The 24654-nt window shown below is 44.0% G+C and overlaps 1 protein-coding gene across 2 annotated transcripts in view; it reads right to left on the bottom strand.

Annotated features, from left to right (window-relative positions):
• The window catches only part of LOC140703260 (inverted formin-2), a 74171-nt gene that overhangs the window by 5459 nt on the left and 44058 nt on the right, over positions 1-24654 (bottom strand). The window contains exons 2-7 of one of the 2 annotated variants that reach the window (XM_072986737.2): positions 16285-16693; positions 9275-9390; positions 6366-6525; positions 4791-4824; positions 1827-1968; positions 1128-1269 (exon numbers count right to left, since the gene is read on the bottom strand). In XM_072986737.2, the coding sequence (XP_072842838.2) occupies positions 1128-1269; positions 1827-1968; positions 4791-4824; positions 6366-6525; positions 9275-9390; positions 16285-16678 (988 nt within the window). In that variant the 5' untranslated portion in view covers positions 16679-16693. Of the gene's footprint in view, positions 1-1127; positions 1270-1826; positions 1969-4786; positions 4825-6365; positions 6526-9274; positions 9391-16284; positions 16694-24654 lie in introns of those variants that run through there. The other variant, XM_072986738.2, reaches the window with a different exon arrangement.

Genomic DNA, 24654 nt, shown 5'->3' with positions numbered 1-24654 from the left:
GCATTTCTCTCTGCATTGCAGGTGTAACATGGATCTGACATGGCTGTGATTCCAGCAGATCTGTGTTCTCTCCCTTTCTGCCCACCACCACCCATCTTTTGCCTTTCTGCACAGGAAGCCTTTCAGGTGGAAAACTCTGCATGAGCTTGAAGGGAAAAGCCAACTTCAGATCGCCACTGCAGAAGGAGAGTTCTGATTTCTCCTAGCTTAGCTCATGATGCGTTGCCTGGGATCATGATTCTGCGGCCTTTGTGATGGAAGCAAAGTATGCCACTTTCATAAAATGAAACAAACAATGAGCTCTTGCTTCAGTCATTTTACGCACTCTCTCTTTCCTTCTCTCTCCAACAGGTCTGTCTGTGCATTGTAAGAGAATAATCTTATGCTTGTTGTGGGTTTTTCGGGCTCTTTGGCTGTGTTCTAAAGGTTTGTGTGTGGGTATTTTATTTTTACCTTCAGAACACGGCCAAAGAGCCTGAAAAATCCACAACAACCAATCTTATGCTTCTTCTGGAGCATCTAAAAATGGCATCTAAAAAAATAACAGATGCAAGATGACATACGACAGAGCTGACGTCTTAAGGAAGAGTTCTTGAGGGTGTATCCCTCCCATCAGTTTGGCTCACAGGCTAAAGCACGCTGGGAAAAAGTAGTGAAAAGGGGGAAATTCACCATAATGTGCAGAGAAATATCACCATGAGGTTATATATTTCTTATAATTTTCTCTTCTATTGAATTTCCTTTAAACACAGGCCTGCCAGAAGTAGCATTCCCTACATAGTTAACACAGCTTCAGTTACGTACAGGATTAAATATCAAACATTTTGGTCTGAATCTTACTGATGATTTAGCATACATAAACTTTGTAAGCTGCAGCAGTCAATTGCTGCTAGCTGATAAGGTGCCAGTCACATTCCTAGTCATGTAGAAGGTCACAGGACTGTCATGTGACCAGGAACATGAATGTCACCTCATTAATTAGTGGCAATTTCTTACCAGTCTTTCCATAATTTCAGTTATGCATGGATAAATTGCAAAAAGAATCACATCCTCCACCTGTATTGCACTGAGGTCTATATTTATTCTACATGTTCTGCACCACCAAACAGAGTGTGTTTCAGACTTACTGTCATTGGCAAGCAAGATGGCTCTGTTTACTAAGATTTCTAAGGATTCCCATAGCAAGAGGCTGGAGCGATGGGAAGGTTCAAGATGCAGGAGACTCTGGAGAATGGACAGCAGTTGGACTGAGACTGGGAAGCTGCTCACCTGAAAAATAAAATACCCACACACAAATTCAACGGCTATCCTTAGCATATATCACTCTTCTGGCATTGAATCTATGCTATTTTAAACTCAGAAGTGAAAGTTTAACCAGGAGTGATGATGGCTGTAAAAGTCAATCAAATTTCCCAGTCAAGAAATTATTGATGTAACTTGTTTTGTTTTGTTCTTGCAGGTGGAACTGAAGCATTTTTGAGAGTCACCCTGTGCAAAGTCTAATGGGAAGAGACTACCAGGCCCCAAATTCCTTTCAGCTCTCATGAAGCTAAGCCCCACCCATCTGTCTGTCCTCTCTGGAGGATGAAAAATGGCTACAGGAGCCTTAATTTACCACCTGTAAGAACTCGAAACACCTGTCAGGACTTTGATTTCAGAATTCTGATTGGGGGAATTTGTGGTGAACTCTGGAGGGTGAAGTCCAAGAAATACTGAAGTCTCATACAGTTTGTAATAAGTATGTACTAGCCAATTTCAGTTTTTTTAAAAAAGCAGAAGTGTTTAAATCAAACAAATATATAAAAGTTGCATTGAAAGGTACTCACTTTGTTGAACAGACAACAGAAAACCTCTTGATGGTTGCTCATGTCAATCCCATCACATATCTTTAACAGTTCTTCATCATCCTCAGCTTTGGCTTCCTCAAATGCCTCACACTGAATAATCAGGTCCACATCCTCTATGTCTCTGAACAGAGACCAAAGTCACACATTTTAGCATTACCCTCAATTTAAAAATGCATTCATTTCAAATAAAATGGATGTTCTCAAACTGCTCATTATTCCTATCTCTCACTGATAACATGTGTCTATGCATCCAAATCACACATTTTTAAAGAAACATCTTTATAGTTTAACAACCTTAAAAGTGTCGGAGAAAGGAAGTTTGCAGGTTTGAGAATATTGTGGTTATCCCCATGAAAACATACTCATAAAGCAATAGAAAACGTCAATCAGTAATAGAGATGTTCTCCTTATGAATGCAACTAAGGACAGTCCAGTAAATCATGGACAGATCAAGGTCAACATTCTACTGGATATTTATGTGCACTGAATGTGTGCTTGAGCCAGAAGTGTGAAACATGACTTTTTAAAAAATTGCCTACAATTCCTGGAGTACCCAATTCTTTCTTTCTTTCTTTCTTTCTTTCTTTCTTTCTTTCTTTCTTTCTTTCTTTCTTTCTTTCTTTCTTTCTTTCTTTCTTTCTTTCTTTCTTTCTTTCTTTCTTATCTATCTATCTATCTATCTATCTATCTATCTATCTATCTATCTATCTATCTATCTATCTATCTATCTATCTATCTATCTATCTATCTATCTATCTAATACCCCATCCATCTAGACCGAAGCCTACTCTGGGCAGCTACAGCGATCCATAAAATAATAACAATATAAAATAAAAAAAATTAATATAATTGAAAACAGCAAGAAATAAATTAGATGATGACAGGAGGGAAGGCCTACCTAAAGAGCCAGGTCTTAAGTTTGCTCTTAAAAACACCCAGTGAGGGAGCCAGACAAATTTCTGAAGGCAGGCTGTTCCAGAGGTGAGGGGCCACTGCCAAGAAGGCCCGGTTTCTTGTGCTTTCTCTCCAGGCCTCCCTCGGCGTTAGGCCCCTCAGCCGCCCGTCCTGGCTAGAACAAGTGATTTGGGTAGATCTAGGTGGGAGGAGGCATTCTACTAGATATCGAGGTCCTAAACTGTTCAGGGCTTTATATGTCATCATTAATACTTTGAAATCAATGTGGAAACAAATGGGCAACCAATGCAGGGTGGGCAGAGTGGGGGAGATATGCTGATGTTTTCTCACCCCAGTGAGAAGTCTGGCCACCATGTTCTGCACCATTTGAAGCTTCCGCATCAATCTCAAAGGTAGCCCTACATAGAGCGCATTACAGTAGTCTAATCTTAAGGCGACAAGCGCATGGGCCAGAGTGGTGAATGCCCTAACATCAAGATAGGGACGCAGCTTGGCAATCTGCCTGAGATGGAAATAGGCAGAGCAGACACCACTGACGCTCCTGGGTTTCCATGGTGAGTGCTGGATCCAGACGGAACCCCAAGCTGTGAACTTCACTCTTTGTGGTGAGAGTCACTCCCCCAAAAGAGAGGGAGTTTCCCAAACCACCGATGGCAGGGCCACCCACCCTCTGGACCTCCATCTTGTCCGGGTCCAGCCTCAGTCTGTTCACCTTTATCCACTGCAATATGGCCTCCAGGCAGAGCTGAAGGGCCAAAACGGCATCCACTGTTGTTGGAAAAAAGGAGATGTAGACCTGGGTGTCATCAGCATACTGATGATACGAAGCCCCACACCCCCCTGATGACCCTTCCCAGCAGCCTCATATAGATGTTAAATAGCATTGGGGAGATAATCAAGCCCTGCGGAACCCCACAATTGAGACTCCACGGGGCCGATACACTTTCCCCAAGCTGTATTCTCTGAGGATGGTCCTCCAAGAAGGATCGGAGCCAGGCAAGCGTCAGACCACCAATTCCCAGCTTGGAGAGCCTCCCCAGGACGATACCGTGGTCGATGGTATCAAAGGTGGCTGAGATATCAAGGAGGACCAACAGAGACATTTTGCCCCGTCGACCTCCCTCAACAGGTCATCAAACAGGGCAACCAATGTCGTTTCTGTGCCGTGGCACAGCCTGAAGCCTGACTGGAATGGACCCAGGGCATTGGTTTCATCCAAAAGACCCTGGAACTGGTCAGCCACCACCCTCTCTACCACTTTGCTGAGGAAAGAAACATTGGCGACGGGCCTATAATTGCCAATGTTGTTTGCCGCCAAATTTGGTTTCTTCCTAATGAGTTTATCTTTGAGGACAAGGGGAACCTTGCCCTCCTGGAGAGACCCATTAATCATTGCAGTGACCCATTTAGTTGTCACAGGCCTGGCTGCTTTGACTAGCCAGGCCGGACAAGGGTCAAGAGAGGAAGTGGTGGCACGATAGCGACCAAGCACCCCGTCCACCATATCTGACGTTGCAGGCTGAAAGATATTACATCTCATCGGGCAAGGTAGAGCGATGGACATTTCTGCTCAATGTACTGTTTTCAAAAAAGGAGAAAGATCCTGGCGGATGGCCTCCACTTTAGATTTTTTAAAAATGCAGCAAATTGGTCAGGTGAAATGCTAGTGGGAGGCCTATCACTGAGCCCAATTCCAGATAGATCGCGTACTATACGGAAGTTTTCCAGCTGCTGATTTGAAGCTTTGCTTATCCAGACAGCGAAGTAAGCTCAACTAGCAGCCCTTGCCCTGGTAATGGTCAGTCGCAATCTGCAATGGAGAGGGCGTTTAGGAGCGATCGTGTCAACAGCCCTGGTAGTGGTTAATGTTAAATATGTCATTCAAAATGGGTGACAACAGAAAGAAGTAACCAAGATGTAATGGTTGGCCGGAAGATTTGTACTGCTAAGAAAGTGCTTCCCTCAACATTATGCGTGCTTCATTTACACAGCTGTAAAACAGACCTCAGCTATATGTCAAAAACTCACCGCAGCTTGGTTAAAATATCCAGTAACTGGAGACCTGTAAGCAGGAAAAGACAAGAAATGTTTACAATACAGTCTCCTGGACATTTTACTGGGGGTAAAATTTTCAAATCCATTAATAGGATGAAACATGTTTCTTGGCTTATGCAGAAGGAGTGACAATAAAGGGGAAGAAAAGCCTTTTCTGGAAACTACCAATTAATATACGGAAATGGAATAATAAATCAAAAGTTATTTGATGGGTTGATAATCCAGACAGATTCATTCTCGCCTAAATGGTTGAGGGCCAAAACAGCTGAGTGGAATACGTTGTGCTAGACCTGTCTGACGAAGGTTCAGCATCAAATTCAAGTAATGGAATTATCAAGTCGTTTCAAGCATCCTAATGAAATCTTCAGGAATGCAGCTTTAACTTTTTTTTAAGCAAAGCTTAATTGATTTAGTACAGGGGAGAAAATGCAATTAGTGGACCTGAGAATCAGAGATACTGTACACGTCTTCATTTTGAAACTCATTTGTGGTTCTGGTGAATAACAGGGGATCAAAGCAAAAACAAAGGCAACTTTGATTTGACCTTCTAGTGATCCTTGGTGGTTGTCTCCATTATTTTGGGATGTGGCCAACAAGGTGTTGGCAGGTGAAGAACATGATAGGTTTTTAAAGGGATTTTTTTGGAGGGGCTTACGGGCCACATTGGGGTTCCTTCAAGTTGCCCGTGGGGTTGCCCACTGCTGTCATGCTGTGAATTTATTTCCAGGAGGTCCCCAACCCTTGAACCCATGGAAGAAAAGTCATATAAATTTGTAGCACTGTCTTTCATCTGTTGTAGGCAGCCATGCTGTATCTACGGGGTGACAATCTCCAGAGATCTGGGGGTTGCACAGGCTCATCTCTGGACCATGGGGACCCCATGTCCAATTTCACATTTTGGTTCCTGGGGTCCTGCAAACACCCACACGCACCAACACCCACTCCTGAGATCCTCTCAAAACATGGGAAAACTGCCTCAAAGAGGAGTTCTTGAACTGGTTTTTCATTTTTTAAAAAAGGGATGTGGAGACTAAAGAGCCACATTAGAGTTCCTTGAAGTTGCCTGTGAGGAACCCATACCCTGAATGTTTTTTTTTTTCAAGAAGACCCCCAACCCTTGAGTGATGGAGTGACCATTTTGTGCACCTCAAAGTACATTCTCCTAGCAGATAGCCATCACTGATATGTGATATGAGAAAAACTCCTTACCCATTAAAACATTGCAATGCGATCGCATTAGCGATCTAAAAAAACAGATCGCTATGCGGATTCGTCGTTAAACGGTGCACTCATTATGCAAGGCACCACTGTATTTGGACTACAACCTCACATATCAACAGCCATTCTGGCTCTTGGATTTTGGAGGGTGTAGTCTAAAATGGAACATTTTCCATCTCTAGAAAGGAAATTTCCTCTAGTTAGAAATTATAATTTAAGTTACCTGCTGAAAAAATGTTATGAGTGTATCCCCTATTCTGAGGTACTCTGGAGAGTCTAAAAGCAGAGCTATCTGCCTTGCCCATGCAACACATCATGAACCACCCTTACCAATGAACTCATTCCGAAGTTGTGTCCTTGCTCTTAGTTCTTCCATCCCTAATATGATTGCATTGATGGCACCCAGGAGCGTTATCATATACGGCACATTGTCGGTGGCTGAGAGTTCGTTCATGACCACACTGAACCGGTACTGTTGGTTTTTCACTGTCTGGGGGAGAAATAAGGCAAATCACAGACACGGTGAATCAAAATCTGTCATTCACATTCAAGAAGAAGCAGGAACATGTAAAGCTTCATTACATCAAAGGAAAGAATGCTGCTTATATACCACCACCAAAGCGTTGAAAGCTCTAATTTAATTATTGCACACACATCCAGCAAGCTGGCTACTCAATTTGATAATAATAATAAAATAATAATAATCCATAGGGCTGGAAAGGACCCTATGGATCATCAAGTCCAGCTGTGTCAGGGAGGTACAACGGGGGAATCAAACTCCCAACTTCTAGCTCCGCAGCCAGACACTTAAACCGCTGGGTTATCCAGCATCTCTTTATAAATCTTGGAGGGAAGGAAGGCTGAGTGAACCTTGAGCTGGCTACCTGCGCTTGTTGGGATCACACTCAGGTCTTGAGTCTTCACTGCACTACTGCAGTTTAAGCATTGTACCACAAGGCTTGTATATCAGATCAGAAAACCTGGGAATTTAGCCCTGACTAGTATGGTCTCTTTTGACTGGCAGTAACCTTCAAGCATCTCAGCAGAGGTCTCCCCCTGTCACTTAGGAACTTTAAACCCTAGGGTAAAATCTAGCTCTCAAGGGTCTCAATCTGGCCCTAAGTGTTGACCAACATACCTCCTTCTCTATTTTAACATTGCTAAGTATTTAGTTTTTTGTGCTTTCTAAGCATCTTCTAAGGCTTCCTTACTGGCAGTAAAAACTTTAGGGTAGAATGAGGCACACTTAGGGCTGGCAGATCTGGCTCTTTTTTTGGGGGGGGGACTAGTATTCCCCAAACTCCCAAGGCATCATGACCCTTGGCTGGGGAATTCTGGGAGTTGTAGTCCAAACACTCAACTCTGCCCAGTTAAATGAAAATGCTATTCGTTGTCTCCAACCAACTTCGGAATGTGGCTTCCTAGAACCTCTCTAAAATCTGTACACACCCAAAAAACCAAATCCAGTCCTCGGGCTGAAAGAGGTTGTTCCCTGTAATCTTTTAAATGGCAGATGTCGGGGGCTGAACGTGGGAGGTTCGGCAAGGTTCAGCAAGGCCGTGCCTGTGCTGCTAAGCGACCATTCTTCCACGAACTGAAAAGCAACCAAGTTCTCATGACGTAGGCCTCCATTATGGGAAACACTCTCCCTCTGTCACAACATTTCCCACTCTCTTGACTTTCATTTCTCTTTCTCCAGCGACTGTGTAGGCAGCAACTCCCACAACACTAAGAATTTGGGGACACTGAAATAGATTGGTAGAAGATCTGGGGCAGGCAGAAAAAAGGGGTCTTCACACAGCACCTCATCAACTGAGAGCATTCTTGGCTAACCAATGTTTTAAGAATAGCCACTGATTTTGGTGTGGTTGACCTAAGGCGATGAAAAACAAGGCAGGCAGGAGAAGGTAAAAGGTAAAGGTATTTCTCCAGGCTCCAGGTACATGTGTCACAGCTTCGCTTCACAGGGTGAAAAGGGCACGAGTGCAAATGTAGGAAAGAGGGAGGCAATCTGGATTACAAACGTTTTCTAATTGGTTTGCTATTTTTTTATTTAATTTATATGCCGCCCCACACTACCCAAAGGTCTCTGGGGGGTTTACTACAATTATAATACAGTAAAAAAGATAAAACAATTAAAATACAATTAAAATATATACTCTAAAAATTGCTATCAGGACCCACAGTTGATATTATTACAATTAAAAGCCTTCTGGAATAGAACATCATCAGCGTCGGCACCAGACGAATCTGACTTGGGAGGGTGTTCTATAGTCTGGGGGCAACTGCTGAAAAGGCCCTTTGTCTACAAGCCCTCCCTCTTACCTCCTTGAGGGACGGCTCTTTCAGGAGGGCCCTCTGGCTAGATCTTAATTTGTTTAGTTGCAGGGAGGTTTGGGAAGGGCAGAAGAACTTAAAAATTGCACCCAGATCTCTACTCTGATGGTTCACTTGACCACCTCTTTCTGCTCTTGGGACATTGTTGTTGTTGTTGTTGTTGTTGTTGTTGTTGTTGTTGTTGTTGTTGTTGTTGTTGTTGTTGTTGTTGTTGTTGTTGTTGTTGTTGTTGTTGTTGTTGTTGTTGTTATTATTATTATTATTATTATTATTATTATTATTATTATTATTATTATTATTATTATTATTATTATTATTATTATTATTATTATACTTTTGCCCCCGGAATCCTTCAGCCAGCTGGGAGATTTTGGAAGCTGCTATCTGTAAAACTGGAATCTCCAAGATCTGTTCCTGCTGCATGGCTGTGCAAGCTGAACGGCTGACGTCTGTGGTTGTGGAGCCAGAAGTTGGGACCTGGATTCTCCTTGGTGCCTCCTAGGAAGAGAGCCAGCCCCTTGGGGCAAAGCTGCAAAGTCTCGGGAGGCTCCTAGAAGAAGAGAAGGGTAAACTACTCCTGAGTATTCTCTACCTGGAACATCCTGAAAACAGCTGCCAGAAGTCGGAATTGACTTGATGTCACAGGATGATTGTTGTAGCAGTTTACGGAGAGTAAAACTGAACATAATAATTAACTGGATTTTCTAGAAACAGAAGGGAGTATCGGTACCAGTTGATGGCAAGCAAGGGCCACGGGAGCAGACGGGCGATTCTCTTCATAGGCTGGCCATGCTGGAAAACAGAACGATGGACCAGACAGAAGGACCTCTGGTCTGATGCTTCAGGCCCGTTCTAGTGTTCCTATATTGTGCTCTTTAGTCTACGTTTGACTCTCTGTTTACCTTGTAATGATCCAGAGCATCCAAAGCCAAAGCGTGCCCGTCCACTGAGTATATGCATAGAGCAGCCAGGAGTTCAAAAACCTGCTTCTTGACCATAATATTTGAGGTGTCGAGCGCTGCAAAGACAGAAGAAGTCCAACGTCAGCTGCCTTGAGTCTGAAAACCATCCGCCACGGAATGAATGAGCAAATGAACAAAAGAACAAACGAACAAACAAATCTGTTGTCCCCCCCCTTTTTTTTGCATGAACACTTCAAAATGATCGTTTCTCAAAACCAAAAGTGGACTTCCAGCCATTTCTGATCTCATTTATTTTGTTGTTGGGGATTTTGTATCACAAAAATCTGTAAGTTGGCAGAACAGCTCAACAAGTTGTCTATGCAGTTGAGGAGCCAGGGGTCAAGAATTTGATTTCAAATCATTGTGCCTTCCAGGGGAACCGCTAGCTTGTGCAGCCTTTGGGCATGGGTCCTAAAGCACAACCAGAAGAAGGGTATGGTAAACCACTTCCAAGTACTTCACGCCTAGGACACTCTGGCAAGGACCAGCACAAGTCAGAATTTATACAAGAGCACATAATTAAAGCAATAATGTGCTGCTCCAATATTGCCCCATAGTACTTAAAACACTCTCTTGATGGTTTACAATTTAATCATGCAAGCTGCACATTGCACCCCTCCTCTTGACCTAGGTACTTGTTTCACTGAACTAGGAAGGATAAAAGTCTCAGTCAACCTTGAGCCGACTATCTGACCCTGTTCGGATCGAACTTCGGTCACAAGCAGAGTCTTAATGGCAGTACTGCAATTTAATCACTGCATCACAGAACTCCTTAATAGTAATTAATTACATGGCCATGGTCCTTAAGGGATGTGGTGGCATTGCAGGTTAAACCGCCGAAGCCTCTGTGCTGCAAGGTCGGAAGACCAGCCATTGTAAGATTGAATCCACGCGACAGAGTGAGCTCCCATCGCTTGTCCCCGCTCCTGCCAATCTAGCAATTTGAAAGCATGTAAAAATGCAAGTAGATAAATAGGTACCACCACGGTGGGAAGGTCACGGCGTTCTGTGTCTAGTCGCACTGGCCACATGACCAAGCTCTATGGCTTGGAAACGGGGATGAACCACCCCCTAGAGTCAGACATGACTGAACTAAATGTCAAGGGGAACCTTTACATGGCCTTGGGGTGGGGAGGCAGAAAACTGTTCCCTAAACTTGCTGAAAATGACCACCCCTGCTGTAAAACAATGATTAAAAAGAATAGAAAATCCAAGTAAATATAAATAAATAAATAAATAAAAGTACAACCCGCCATTATTTTTTGTAAAGGAGGGGACCTTTACAGTGTTTTCGAAATAGGCCAAGACAAAATGGTGCATGTGTGTGAGTGTGCAGCTGTGCACACACAAATGCCTGTGAGAAGAATCGGAAAAGATGTTCTTGTTACATACAGCACTGATGTTACCTGTCTGTCATGGGTTTGGAGGGAAAGTTCCATCCTATGGGGAGTGGAAGGCGGGACATCAGGAGGAGGGGCTGTACTGTATAAATATGTGAAGCGTGTGTGGAGAGTTTAGGAGACACTGAGAGATACTGTGAGACACTGGGAGGTGACGAAGCAGCAGCTGGGAAGAAGAAGCTGTTGTGGGAGTCCGTGTGTCAGACAGGGTACTACTGTGTGTCAGAGTACCAACCTGATAGGTTCAGGTGTCTGTTGGTTAGCCAGAACTGATAGGTTCAGGGTCTGTGCTTCAAGTTAAGGGTTCTGTGTGAACCAAACTGTATGCTTGTATGAGTGAGAATAAGCCACGTTACTTTATTTTATTCACCTAATCATTTTATTATCTCTGTGTGTATTTAAAATAAACCTTATTCTTTTTATTGTTTAAAAATCCATCCCTGGTCTGTGTGACTTCTTATAGGGAATGGTTGGTGGCAGCTTAGTAACTGTGTGACATATCCCAGTAGGTCTGGGTTTGTCACATTGATTGGTGTCCAGCGTGTGGGATACGACTGGTCCAGTTGTCCAGTGGTCCAGCAAAGCCTTGGCAAGTGTGCCCAGAGCAAGGGGGGTCTAGTCAGGGACAGTCTGAGGCGCGTAGGTAATCTTCTAGGTGTACCTCACGGGGAGGTGCGCTAGTAGAAGAACGTGCCAACTGGGGAGACTTAGATTAAGGTGCTCTGAGGCAGCCTAGTTTTGGCGGGAAAAAGCTGAGGCAAAACTGCGTAGTAACAGTGATCTAGCTTGCCAGCTGAGAGGCCCAGCAGAGGGGGGTAGGCTCTGACTTGATACTGTTGCAAGTTAGTGCTGAAGAACAGCAGCAATCTCTAGGGAGAGCTGGTTCTGAGGCAAAAAGGAAAAAAGTGGTCGTTTTATTTTGAGGCTTGACTTTTAAAGCAGCCTGTTCTGAGGGGGGATTATGCCCTTGACTCGAAGCCAGATGGCCGAAATGAGTGAAGTGAAAGACCCCCAGATTGACCAAGGTTCTGAGGATGAATTTGGCTCAGTGCCAGGTGACAGCACAGGAGAGCAGGACCCAGAACTCAGAAAAATACTCCTAGCCCAACAGCATGAACTGAGGGTGAGGGAAATGGAGGAAAGATTGGAGAGAGAGAAAATGGCGTTTGAATTAAGAAAACTGGAACTGATGAACCAGAACAATAATAACAATAGGGATTCTGAGGGAGGCCAACTGTCTAAAGCTGACCTGAAGAAATTCCCTGTGTACCACAAGGGAGATTGTCCTGAGGTGTTCTTTTCCCTAGTGGAAAGAGCGTTTGTGGACTTCTCAGTGAGGGAAACTGAGAAGATGACCATCATGCGATCTTTAATCAGTGGTAGCCTGGCTGAGGTTTATGCCGAGATGCCTGAGGAACTGATGAAAGATTTTGCAGAGTTTAAAAAACTGGTGTTTGCCAGACATGGGATAAATGCGGAACAGCTGAGACAAAGATTCAGGTCCCTCACCAAGAAGCCAGAGCAGACTTTTACCCAAGTGGGGGCCCAATTGGTGAGGCTGCTTGAGAAATGGCTATCGCAGGAGGGGACAGAGAACTTTCAACAGCTTAAAGATTTGATAGCACTGGAACAGTTCTATTCAGTCCTGCAGGGGGAATTGAAATTCCAGGTGAGGGAAAGGAAACCGAAATCTGTGGCAGCAGCCGCAGAGATCGCAGATTTTATTTCCCAAATAAGAAAGCCCTTGGGTGAGGGGAAATCTGTAGGTAAACCCAAAGAAACCTACAGCAAGTACTCTCAGGGACCAGGGAAAAGCCAGCAAGGGGGAGGGGCCCATGGTGAAGGGAAGCCCTCAGACATGAAACTAAGACCTCAGATTTTGGAGGGAAAACCAAAACAAGATGAGAGAGAATCAAAATACACCAGAAAATGTTATTTCTGTCAGGGAAAGGGTCATCTAATCTCAGAGTGTCAGAAATTAAAGCAGCTAAAAGGAATGGTGCCTCAGGAGTCTAGTGGAACCAAGCCAAAAGCTGTGTTCTGTGTCCAGAAAGAGCAAAGCTCATTGTCACAGAGGGAGCCTGTTGCCATGACTACTCAGTCTGGAACAGCTACCTCTGCTGATCAGGCTGAGGAAAATGGTCCTCTTGTGGAGGTAAAGCGCTGCTTGCTGGTGAAAACAGATTCTCAGTTGTTTGAGACAGCAGGGGTGGACGTAGGAATACTTGACCGTCAGTATAGGGGGCTGCGGGACACTTGTTCCCAGGTAACCCTGTGCCATCCAGATATCATCCCTAGGGAGTTTATAATCCCAAATGAGAGCATGAAGGTGGCAGGGATTGAGGGGCAGGTAATCTCTCTGCCAGTCGCGGAGGTACCTGTCAACTTTCAAGGCTGGAGGGGAGCTTGGCGGCTAGCGATTTCATCGACTCTGCCAGCAGCCGTGCTCGTGGGAAATGACCTGGCTGAACATGTGAAACGGGTGCTAGTGATTACACGCTCACAAGCCACCACGGGGACAGTTCAGGGGGGTAATGATGAGCCCGAGACGGAAGCAGAGGGGAGTTCAGAAGCTGTGGTGGAAACCTTAACCACAGACAGCAGATTTGGACAGGAGCAAAAGGCAGACGCCACTCTCCAAAAGTGTTTTGAACAGGTGACTGACGCCCAGCTAACACCTGAAACCCCAGTGAGATTTCTGGAGAAAAAGGGGATTTTATATAGAGAGACCCTGAGGAATATCTCAAAAGGGGGAGATGGGATCAGAAGTCAGCTGGTGGTACCTGAAAAGTATCGTCCCATGATCTTACAAAGGGGTCACTCTGACATGTTTGCTGCACACTTAGGGGTGAAAGGGCCCCTTGATTGGATCAAACAAATTTGGGAGCAGATCACCCAGGATGACCCACAAGACGTTGTGACATACATAGACACCTTGATGAATGACCTAAGGAGAAATCTAGAGCTGGCAGCAGAAAACCTGCAAGCTCAGAAGGTCAGACAGAAAACATGGTATGACCACAAAGCTAGAGAGAGACACTTTGACCCAGGGGAGGAAGTGCTTTGGCTTAGGCCCTGCAGAGAGAAAAAACTGCAGCTCAAATGGGCAGGACCATATAGGGTCATTTCCAAGATGTCAGACCTGAACTACCTAATAGAGCAGGAGGAGAACCAAGCAAGGAGGGTGGTTCATGTGAATGCCCTAAAACCCTACTACAGAGGGAAACAGAGGGTTTTAATTGCGATAAAAGCAGCTGAGAGTGAGGAAGCTGAATTACCCTTCTGGGAGGGTAGAGGGGAAGTAAAATACAACCCAGAGGAGGTAAAGATCAGTCCTGCACTCACCCAAGACCAGCAGCAAGAACTAAAAATGCTGCTTAGTAAATATCAGCAGGTGTTTTCCAACAAGCCGGGGATAGTGAAGGGAGTGATGCATCGGATCCACACAGGGGATGCACCCCCGCAGGCAGTATCCCCATACCGAGTAACGGGACCCTATAGGGACAAGGTGCGGAAGGAGCTGGACGAGATGCTGAGGGAGAACATAATCGTCCCCTCTTCTAGTCCTTGGTCCTCTCCGATAGTCCTTGTGGACAAGCCTGATGGGAGCATTAGGTTTTGTGTCGATTACAGGAAATTAAACCGTGTAACCACTCCTGATGCCTACCCAATGCCCAGGCTAGACAACCTGATTGAAACCATAGGGGGTTGTCGGTTCATCTCATCATTGGACCTGGTAAAGGGATATTGGCAATTAAGAATTGATCCCAGGGATCAAGAAAAGACTGCCTTTTGCAGCCCTTTTGGTCTCTATGAGTTTCGAGTCCTGAGCTTTGGTCTCAGAAATGCACCAGCCACCTTCCAAAGGCTGATGGACCAGACCTTGGCAGGGCTCAGTGACTTTACAGTGGCCTACATTGACGACATAGGGATCTTCAGTAATACCTGGGAAGATCACCTGATACACCTGGAGTTAGTGCTGCAGAGGTTAAGTGCAGCAGGGCTAACAGTAAAGGCCAGCAAGTGTCAGCTGGGTAGCCCAGAAATAAAATACTTGGGTCACATGGTAGGGGGAGGAATGATAAAACCCCTGGAGGCCAAAATAGAAGCTGTTCGTGATTGGCCTAGACCCAACACCAAGAAAAAGGTCAAATCATTTCTTGGGTTGGTGGGCTACTACAGAAAGTTCATCCCGAGGTTTAGCGAGATTGCGGCTCCGCTGACCGATCTGACGAGGAAGAAGGCTGATGACCGCATCCCGTGGACCAGCGACTGTGAGGCGGCGTTCCAGAGGTTGAAGGAGGCGCTAATCAACTATCCAGTCCTGCGGGCTCCAGACTTCGACCGGGAGTTCATCATCTACACCGATGCGTCTAACAGCGGGGTAGGAGCAGTTCTGTGCCAGGAGGATGAGAATGGTGACCAGCATCCAGTGTCCTACCTGAGTAGGAAACTTCAAAAAGGTGAGAGACATTTGGCAACCGTGGAGAAGGAGTGTTTGGCCATAGTCTACGCGATCCAGAAGGCCAAGCCTTACATCTGGGGAAGACATTTTATTCTGTGTACTGACCATTCACCATTGCAATGGTTAAAGACAATGAAAACCCACAATAGCAAACTTATGAGGTGGGCTTTAAACCTACAGGACTATGACTTTGAAGTGAAGGTGGTCAGAGGGTCAGTGAACTGTGTTGCTGACGCCTTATCAAGAAGACCTGAAGAATGAAGACGGCGAAAGAAACATGGACTATGTGTATATAATGATGACAAAAGGTTAAATGTACCTGGTTTTGAATTTGGTTTGTAAGAATAAAGGTAAATTGATGTAATGTATATGGTAAATGTTTAAATGCCTATTTGCTATGGTTTAACTTAGAATGTAAGTATAAGTAAGTATAATATGGTATGTATAACTGTTGTTGTGTATTTTATACAGGTTGTTTTTTGGTGAAAAGCACCTTAGCTTTCCCCCTACAAAACAACTTATAAAGAGGGGAGGTGTTACATACAGCACTGATGTTACCTGTCTGTCATGGGTTTGGAGGGAAAGTTCCATCCTATGGGGAGTGGAAGGCGGGACATCAGGAGGAGGGGCTGTACTGTATAAATATGTGAAGCGTGTGTGGAGAGTTTAGGAGACACTGAGAGATACTGTGAGACACTGGGAGGTGACGAAGCAGCAGCTGGGAAGAAGAAGCTGTTGTGGGAGTCCGTGTGTCAGACAGGGTACTACTGTGTGTCAGAGTACCAACCTGATAGGTTCAGGTGTCTGTTGGTTAGCCAGAACTGATAGGTTCAGGGTCTGTGCTTCAAGTTAAGGGTTCTGTGTGAACCAAACTGTATGCTTGTATGAGTGAGAATAAGCCACGTTACTTTATTTTATTCACCTAATCATTTTATTATCTCTGTGTGTATTTAAAATAAACCTTATTCTTTTTATTGTTTAAAAATCCATCCCTGGTCTGTGTGACTTCTTATAGGGAATGGTTGGTGGCAGCTTAGTAACTGTGTGACATATCCCAGTAGGTCTGGGTTTGTCACAGTTCTCACCTTGGGAGAGTTTTCTGACATAGCCTTCGTTGCTCACAATGTACTCAATGCCCTTCTGGGAATTCATGACCGCCCGCACGCAGCTGATACAGGTGAGCTGCAGCAAGGCGTCGGAAATCCTGGAGACTCCCCTCCCAGAGAGCCTGTCCAGGGCTTCCAGGAGAAGATCCAGGCCACAGAGCTCCAGGAACTGGACCATCCAGCTGTCATCGCTGCTCTCCAGGCGCTTCTTGAGGCCCGAGTAGTTCACCACAGAAGGGATTTGCAAGAGGCGAATGCAGAGTTCCGGTTCGGCATTTTCCAGGTTGGCCTCCGTTTGGTCGGAGTCCTGGGACCCCAGCTTCTCCTTCAAGGCAGCCCATTTCTTGTGCGCACCTTCTTTCTTGGCAGACATTTTGGAAGTTTGCTTCTGTAGGAGGGGGAGAGAAAAAGAAAACAGAGACAAGCTAATTTTCAGCAAAATTGTTCCAATTTTCAAGGAGGAAGGTTTTCCTTGGAGATTAGAGACTAGAGATGGGCACAACTTAAGTCGCGCTGCATCGCACAAAGACCGCTACATCCCATCACAGGTGCTGTGTGTTCCCTCCACCCACCACCCTGGCTGACTGCCCCACTCAAAATCCATTGTGTGCTGCCAGGGCGCTCTTCCTCCAGTCTATGCAGGAGTTCAGGCTGCCCTTCCCTGCCTCCTCCAGCAGCCGGCCACTCAATGGCTGTGCAGGGAGAATCCCCATCCTGCCTCATTGTCTGTCTGCTGGAGGAGGCAGGGAAGGGCAGCCTGAGCTTCTACCTGGACTGGAGCGGCACTGGGGGAGGAGGACTCCGGTGATGCATGATAGATTGTCAGTGGGGCAGCTGTCCAAAGGTTGGGGGAGGGAACACACGGGGCTCATCTTCCAGCGTTCATATCTTTTAGCCTTGTGTTTCTGTCGATGGAGTTTTCTTGGCAAAGATACTGGAGTGGCTTGCCAGTTCCTGCTCCAGGTGGATCACACTTAGTCAGAACTCTCCACTATGACCTGTCCATCTTGGGTGTCCCTGCACGGCATCGCCTATAGCTTTTCTGAATTACTCAAGCCCCTTCGCTACGACAAGGCAGCAATCCATGAAAGAGAAAACCAACACAGAGACAGATAAATACCATCACTCTCCCAAGACTGAGCTCCTAGACAGGAATCCTACAAAAACATTCTAGGGAACCCTCCTTCCCCAGTCTCAGAGGTAAACCCATCTGTGAAACATTTATGGTCACCCCATGAATACTGAGATAACATTGGGGCTTTGTGGCTAACTAGAGTTGTCTGAAGTTCTTGAGGTATATTTATTAGGAGCTCCATGTCTGACTAGCTAAAGGGAATCCAATTCCTTGACTTCAAAAGCTACATAGAGAATAGCATAGTTTTTGCTTAAAGCATGATACCCATTCTAGTAATCTGGACACTCAATCACAATTATCTTTGAGGAGCTCGCTTCTAGTTAGCTAGTACTACAAAATAAATATCTGAATCACACAAAGCCGCAGACAAGACCTACCTACAAGAAATAAAAATACATAGAGCTTCGGCTCAGCTACAAAGATATCCTTGTACTCTTAACGCTGAAAACATTTGGGGAACAAGACCAAAATGATTTCAATAAATATATCTGATGTGCTCTGTATTTCTGTTACATTGTATGGATGGGAACTGCTTGAACCAAAAAGCTGCAAGGTGGGCTAGGAATATAAATCGTGTTTAATTCCTGCTGGTGAGAATGAAAAATACAGGTATAGACATTTTTCTCCTCCTTGGGCAACATTATAAGAATTTCTGAGAATGTTGCCCATTTTTGGGTTTCTTCTGTGAAAAATTTACAGAAGTGTTTTTGTGGATATACAGTAGCTTGAATTTGGGCAAAACAAGGTTTTTGCACAAAAACTGGTTTTTAAGTTTTTACTTTTTTATTTTTGGCTTGTGCTGATGATGATCAATATTTTTTTCTGATCTGATCCTTGTGTTCTCAGGCAAGAGTGAAAGATCTTGTAACATTTTACATTTGTAGTAATTAATCCTCCCACCCACCAATACAGAGGTCTTGATGTGTTGAGATACCCTTTTCTGTTAAGGATGAGAAAATGGTAATTACTCATTTTATCACCTTACCATGATCACCCTGGCACCACTTTAATTTTGGATATGATGAGAAAGGGGGAGAAAATAAAACAGCAGTCTATCTCAGAGCAGGAGCCGAAACTACTACTAGACAGCAAGGTATAGAAATACTGGTGTGTTGTTGTTGTTGTTGTTGTTGTTTAGTACACCCTTCCTCAGTCTGGTGTCCTTAGAAATGTTGAACTACAACAGATTTTCTGCCTTGGAAGAACCACAATAGCCTGACAAATCCAAAATATCATGGCATGCTCGATGAGAACAATGGAGATATAGTCCAATACAGTATATGTGAAGAGTAACAATTAGAGAAGGGTAAAATGGCTGGCTGGGGAGAATAGGGCATGTAGTCCATGGCATAGAGAGAAGACTAGGCTGAGGAAGGTACCTCTCTCTCTCAGTGTGGATTTGATTTAAATCAGATTGATTTAAATCAGATTGATTTAAATTGTAATTTAAATTTTAAAAATCAGTTTTTATGTTTTAAATTTAAAAATCAATTTTTAAAATTTACATCATGATTTAAATAACTGATTTTTATTCACATCTCCCTCTCTCTCCCTCCCTCCCTCTGTCTGTCTGTCTGTCTGATATTTCCAGTCTGTCCCTTGCTGGACCCGAGGTGACTTACAACATAATATTTTTAAAAAGTTCCAACTAAAAAAAAAGCAGGCTGCATTTCTCTCCAAGAGCTCAGAGTGGTGCAAATGTTCTCTCCCGCATCCCATATTTCATAATCATAACACAGGGCATATTTCTCTCAGCAATGTTTTGGGGAAACAGTCCATGAAAAACAAGCTCTAAACCCTGGACAACGTTGAGCACAGGACTGACTTCTCCCTGTAAAAGCCTCTCCTCTGAATACTAACGCGTCACCCGAATGGAATGTGCTGGATCCAGCTACAGTATTGACGCTAAAGCACATTAAATCCATGCTGCAGCTTTCTAAAGAAGCTCCACAGAAGTCTTGAAATGGACTTGGGAGGGGAAACTGCCTGAAATTCCAGATAAGAAATCCTAACAACAGTCACAACTGTATCTTACGAACAACAGAAAAGGGTCCCCATTCCTATGTTTCTCTCCTAATGGTTAAAATGAATAGTACGGTCTTTTTTTAAAAAAGTCATAACTGGCTGGGGTCTCAAAGAAGCAGTTCTCGATCCACTCCCCCCAGTGTTTTCAAAGATAGGGGAACATTGGTTACTGGAATGCAGCTCCCATCAGCTAGCACAGCCAAAAGTAAAAGGATAATGGGAATTGTAGAATAATAATGTCCACATATTCCTTCTCCCTGCTTTTAAGAGTATCAGAGGATGTTCCTGCTTAAAAGAACCACTGATACGCCATGTAGCAAGAAGGCAGAGAACCTACTCTGTTGCAGCATCAACAGATGCTTGGCATCCTGTCAAAATCTTCATATCTGCTTAAATATTTTTAAAAGGCTTTTTTAAAACAGGAAGAAAGACCTATGATCACATTCTTTTATTCTCTGCTGCTTTGATGTATGGAAGGAACTTCAGCCACTCGGTTTCAGTAAATAAACATCATGCTGGCATTGATGGGGTTATGAATGCCCTCATGATTGCCTGCAGCAGCCTACGGCATTCACGTAATACCATGTTTCCCCGAAAATAAGACAGGGTCTTATATTAATTTGTGCTCCAAAAACGCATTAAGGCTTATTTTCAGGGGATTTTTTTTTTCATGTACAACCATCGACATTTATTTAAATACAGTCATGTCATCTTCTTTAGGTTGCTGCACAAGGGTGGGTTTCACTTAACTGAGGCTTATTTTTGGCATACAGCTTATATTACGAGCATCCTGAGAAATCATGCTAGGGCTTATTTTCAGGTTAGATCTTATTTTCGGGGAAACAGGATAGTAACTTTGCAAAAAACACATGTGAATATGGCTGCAGACCCAGATGGGACTCATCTATGCAGCTCCTACTTGTGTGAGGTCACAAGCTCCTACCTCTGTGGTATCTTAACATGGCACACTGGAATAAAACCAAAACTTCGTCACTGCTTCCTGCTGCTCCACATCTGCCATCCGAGAAAGCGGTCTCACTTTCCCTAACAGTAGGGTCGGCTCTGCTGCTGCCTGTACTAATGACGCCATGATAATTTTTGTTTTAAACAATGTAATATCTATTCGCGAAGGCTTTCACGGCCGGGATCTAATGGTTGTTGAGGGTTTTTCAGGCTCTTTGGCCGTGTTCTGAAGGTTGTTCTTCCTAACGTTTCGCCAGTCTCTGTGGCCAGCATCTTCAGAGGACAGCACTCTGTGCTCTGGTGTAGTTGGCTTGAACAACATACTGGAAAACATCAGCAATCATTACGTCAGACTGCACAGGGAAGCCATTGAAATCCACAAGCACCAGCAGAACTTCAACGAAAAAGAGGAAAGTGTGACGCTCAACAAAACTTGGCTCCCAGCTCTCAAAAATACAGCGTGCAAAAGGTCAACGAACTCCACCCAGCCACAAGGACAGGGGATCACTACACAAAAAAGACCAGCTAATAACACCCATCAATCACAGTGAAAGATAATCTCTTCTCCTTATCACAACAATACACCCACAACAAGACACACCAATCACGCATCTACAGAAAAAGACAAAAGCCTAATTCACAGCCATAAATACTGCACTCCCAAGCCAACTACACCAGAGCACAGAGTGCTGTCCTCAGAAGATGCCGGCCACAGAGACTGGTAAAACGTTAGGAAGAACAACCTTTAGAACACGGCCAAAGAGCCCGAAAAACCCTCAACAACCATCAGTAATATCTATTGCTTGGAGTTTGGCACATTTGAGGTTGTTGTTTTGATTCATATAGGGTGATGATGTCCGGCGAGCACTCTCTACAATATATGAACCACACATGAAAAAGCTACAACATGCCTCAGAATTCTAAGAGTGTGTCTACACTACACAGTTATAGCTGCCTTGTACCACCTCTATTATAACGTCTGTGTCTTACAAAATCCACCGTCGTTTGGTAAGATATGAAGAATTTCCTGGTGTCATTCAGGAAAATCACTGGCACTCTCTTATTCTAACCACCTCGTCGTACTACAAACTCCATGATACTGTGAGGAGCTGGTATCAAGGTACTTTGAGCGGAATCAAACTCTTGTTAACTGTGGAGTGTAAACACTGTTGAAATAATATCTAATTGTTCTGGAGCTGCTGCACAGGAGCCTTTTAGTAAGCAGAACCGGGCAGATTAAGAGGGTTTATTGAAAGCAGAAAAGCATGGAAACCATGAATATCAGCAATTTTGTCTGCTCAGTAGGTGTGACCTGTCTTGTGTGGCCTTGGCTGGAAAATTCTTTACCTCTGTGGGGGAAGAATATACCAAAGGATGTCAAGACAATGTTACTGCAGCTGAAAATATACCCGTTTTAAAAATGAAACACAATTATATTGCTATTTTAATTCACTTATTACTTAATACTCATTTAGGAATAGTGGCATCTGCCAAACCAAAAGCAGCGTTAAAGTGCTGGTTTCAAAGAAGCACAAGAGTCTCACGAGAATATAAGGAAGAAAAGACAATGAGAAATGAATTACTTCATATAAGTGAATGCACACATGTCTCACAAACTGACCCTGGGGCTTTGTTTTATTTGCTTCCTCAACAAAATCTTCCTTTGTTTTTTAAAAATAATGACAGTTACTATTTCTTTGGTGTAGCAACATAATTCCCCCTCTGGCTGTTGGACAATTTTGTAAATCAAGTCTAATGAGCTGGATCCAGAATCCACTTTTAGCTAATGGAAAAGGTCCTTTGACAGAAAATGCATCGTCTCCATTTGGAGGGAAAACCTTGGTGATAGTTCATCCCACTCAGCAGGGTCCCCGCAATCCTCTATCAAGCGTTTTCAGAGAGTTTTCCAAGAGGCAGGAAGTGTTGAGGAAGTCTTTTTTTTTTACCAGCCAAATCACACTTGTCTAAATCCGAATCCACCTCAGTGTCTTTTTTTTAAAAAAAGTTGATTTAACCTACTTATGTGCAGGATGATTCTGGAAATAAGACAGGAAATTCTGAGGGCAGTTTCCTGTCCGTCCATCATTTTCAAGTAAAAACATTACGTTAACACACTTCCTCTGCACCTGTGTCTGGATGATCTCAAAAGAGACAGCTTTCTGGCACCAAGCCAAAAATCTGCGCTGGCTTCTTGTGAAGGAAGAACAAAAGATCTGAACGGGGTTCTTTTCAGAACGCCTTGGGAGATTACTGAACTAATACTGTCATCTCAGCTTCCCAAGAAGTAACCATGTTAGTCTGTGGAAGTCGACTCAATCCATGAAAGCTTGCCTTGGAATACAGCACTAAATCGTTAAGGTGACACATTTGTGCTTCTTGCTGTTTTATTCTTATTTTTGTTGCACATTTTTTAATTTGTCTAGCTGCGCAGCAGAAGTGCAGGGATTAACAGAACAGATTTACCTTCACGTTCACCAGAGTAATCCACCCCTTTTTCTCTTCAACTGGCACTTACAGTCTCAATAACTCACTCTGATACATTATTAGGAGAACGAATGAAAGTTTAATTGCTTACAGATCAGAAGATCACACACCAATCTGACAAACACGGCTGGCTAATTTTCAGCAACAGACCTCGACAGACTAAACAGAGGGAAAGAGACACAAAACAGAGAGGGCAGGGCTCTCTTTGAATTCAGAGGTAGAAAGGAACCATTGGTTACTGATGGATAGATTGACAGTCACCCCAGTCCAGAAAGGTCCCTCTTAGCCACACCTACAAGAGGCAGCATGTGAGGTTGCAATAATTCCCAACAGTTTTTTTTGGTCTGATCTGCAATCACAACTGTTACCTTGTACAGTATTTTCCCTAACTGTTGATTCATATGAGTAATGAACTATTACTTACATAGTGCTTTTGATTAGTGTTCAAAGTTGATCATATGCATTATCTAATTCCAACAAATTCTGAACAGTATACCAATGAAATCCTCTATATTAAAGACAAGCCTATCCTCCCAACTGCCAATCCTTATATTTCAGAGGGAATAATCAAAGTGAGGTTACAACTGTTATGAACAGAAAATCAAGAACTAATTGTGAACACCTATAAGTTACAATGCTGTTAAAAACAGAAATTTCCCACAATTCACTGATTGTTCTTTCTTTACTTACCACTCCCTCTGGTTTTTCCCACACACAAGCTCCTATTAATCTCTTCCAGAACCGACCACAAAGCGAGATGAATAGGTAAATGACTAAGGGAATGGTAAAGGTAAAGGTTCCCATTTAGTCCAGGTGTTTCCAACTCTAAGGGGCGGTGCTCATCCCCGTTTCCAAGCCACAGAGCCAGCGTTTTGTCTGTATACAGTTTCTGTGGTCACGTGGCCAGCACAACTAGACATGGAACACCGTTACCTTCCCACTGTGGTGGTACCTGTTTATCAACTCGCATTTTTACATGCTTTCGAACTGTTAGGTTGGCAGGATAAATGAATGGGTTGCATATAATAGCCCATTAGTAGATAATAAGTACTTCCCAGTGCTGTTGAGAGCCAAAGGAAAACTGACAGTGATCTCGTGAGCTAACTGTTCTCTTGTTTGAGAAAGACTGCAGGCCAGATATATGGAAATGAATTCTGCCCATGGAAAAAGAACAGGGATAAGTGTGTGTGGCTCCTGAGGCCACCAGTTGACACAGCCCAAACAGCATCAGCAAAATTGGTTGCTATGCCATAGCCGGTGGCAAAGCTGTAGCATTAAAAAAAACCCGAGCTGTACTACCATCAGGAAAAACAAATGAACAAACATGTTTACAAACTTTGCTTCCAGAGGTATTGGTATTTCCAAGTTGTATGGGATAACGGTCTTATAAGTGTCTCTGGGAAGATACCAGATCTCTCGGGATGGAGACAATACTTAACTGAATAGGTAACTGTGATGAAAGTCCAGCCCGGCCCTTGCATGTGAATTATCTTTTTGCAAAGAAAATCTCCCTTTTTTTCAAATGTAGGGGACATTTAAAAATGGCATCTCTCAATCTTTTTTAGTAGAGATGAGCAAAAACCACCGGTTCAGCTAATGGCCAACCATTAGCTGTCCAATGGATTGGCGCCTGACCCCTTCCAGCAGGTACCCCCTCGGAAGCAGCTCCCTGGCTTCCCTGCCCTGCCTCCTCTGGGCACTGCCCCTGAGTGGGCGCCCACTGGAGGGGGCGGGGCACCAAA

The sequence above is a fragment of the Pogona vitticeps genome, chromosome 1 (assembly GCF_051106095.1).
Source record: "Pogona vitticeps strain Pit_001003342236 chromosome 1, PviZW2.1, whole genome shotgun sequence".
NCBI classification, from domain to species: Eukaryota; Metazoa; Chordata; class Lepidosauria; order Squamata; family Agamidae; genus Pogona; species Pogona vitticeps.
The sequence above is the reverse complement of the archived record's forward strand: the minus strand, read 5'-3'. Positions and strand labels throughout refer to the sequence as shown.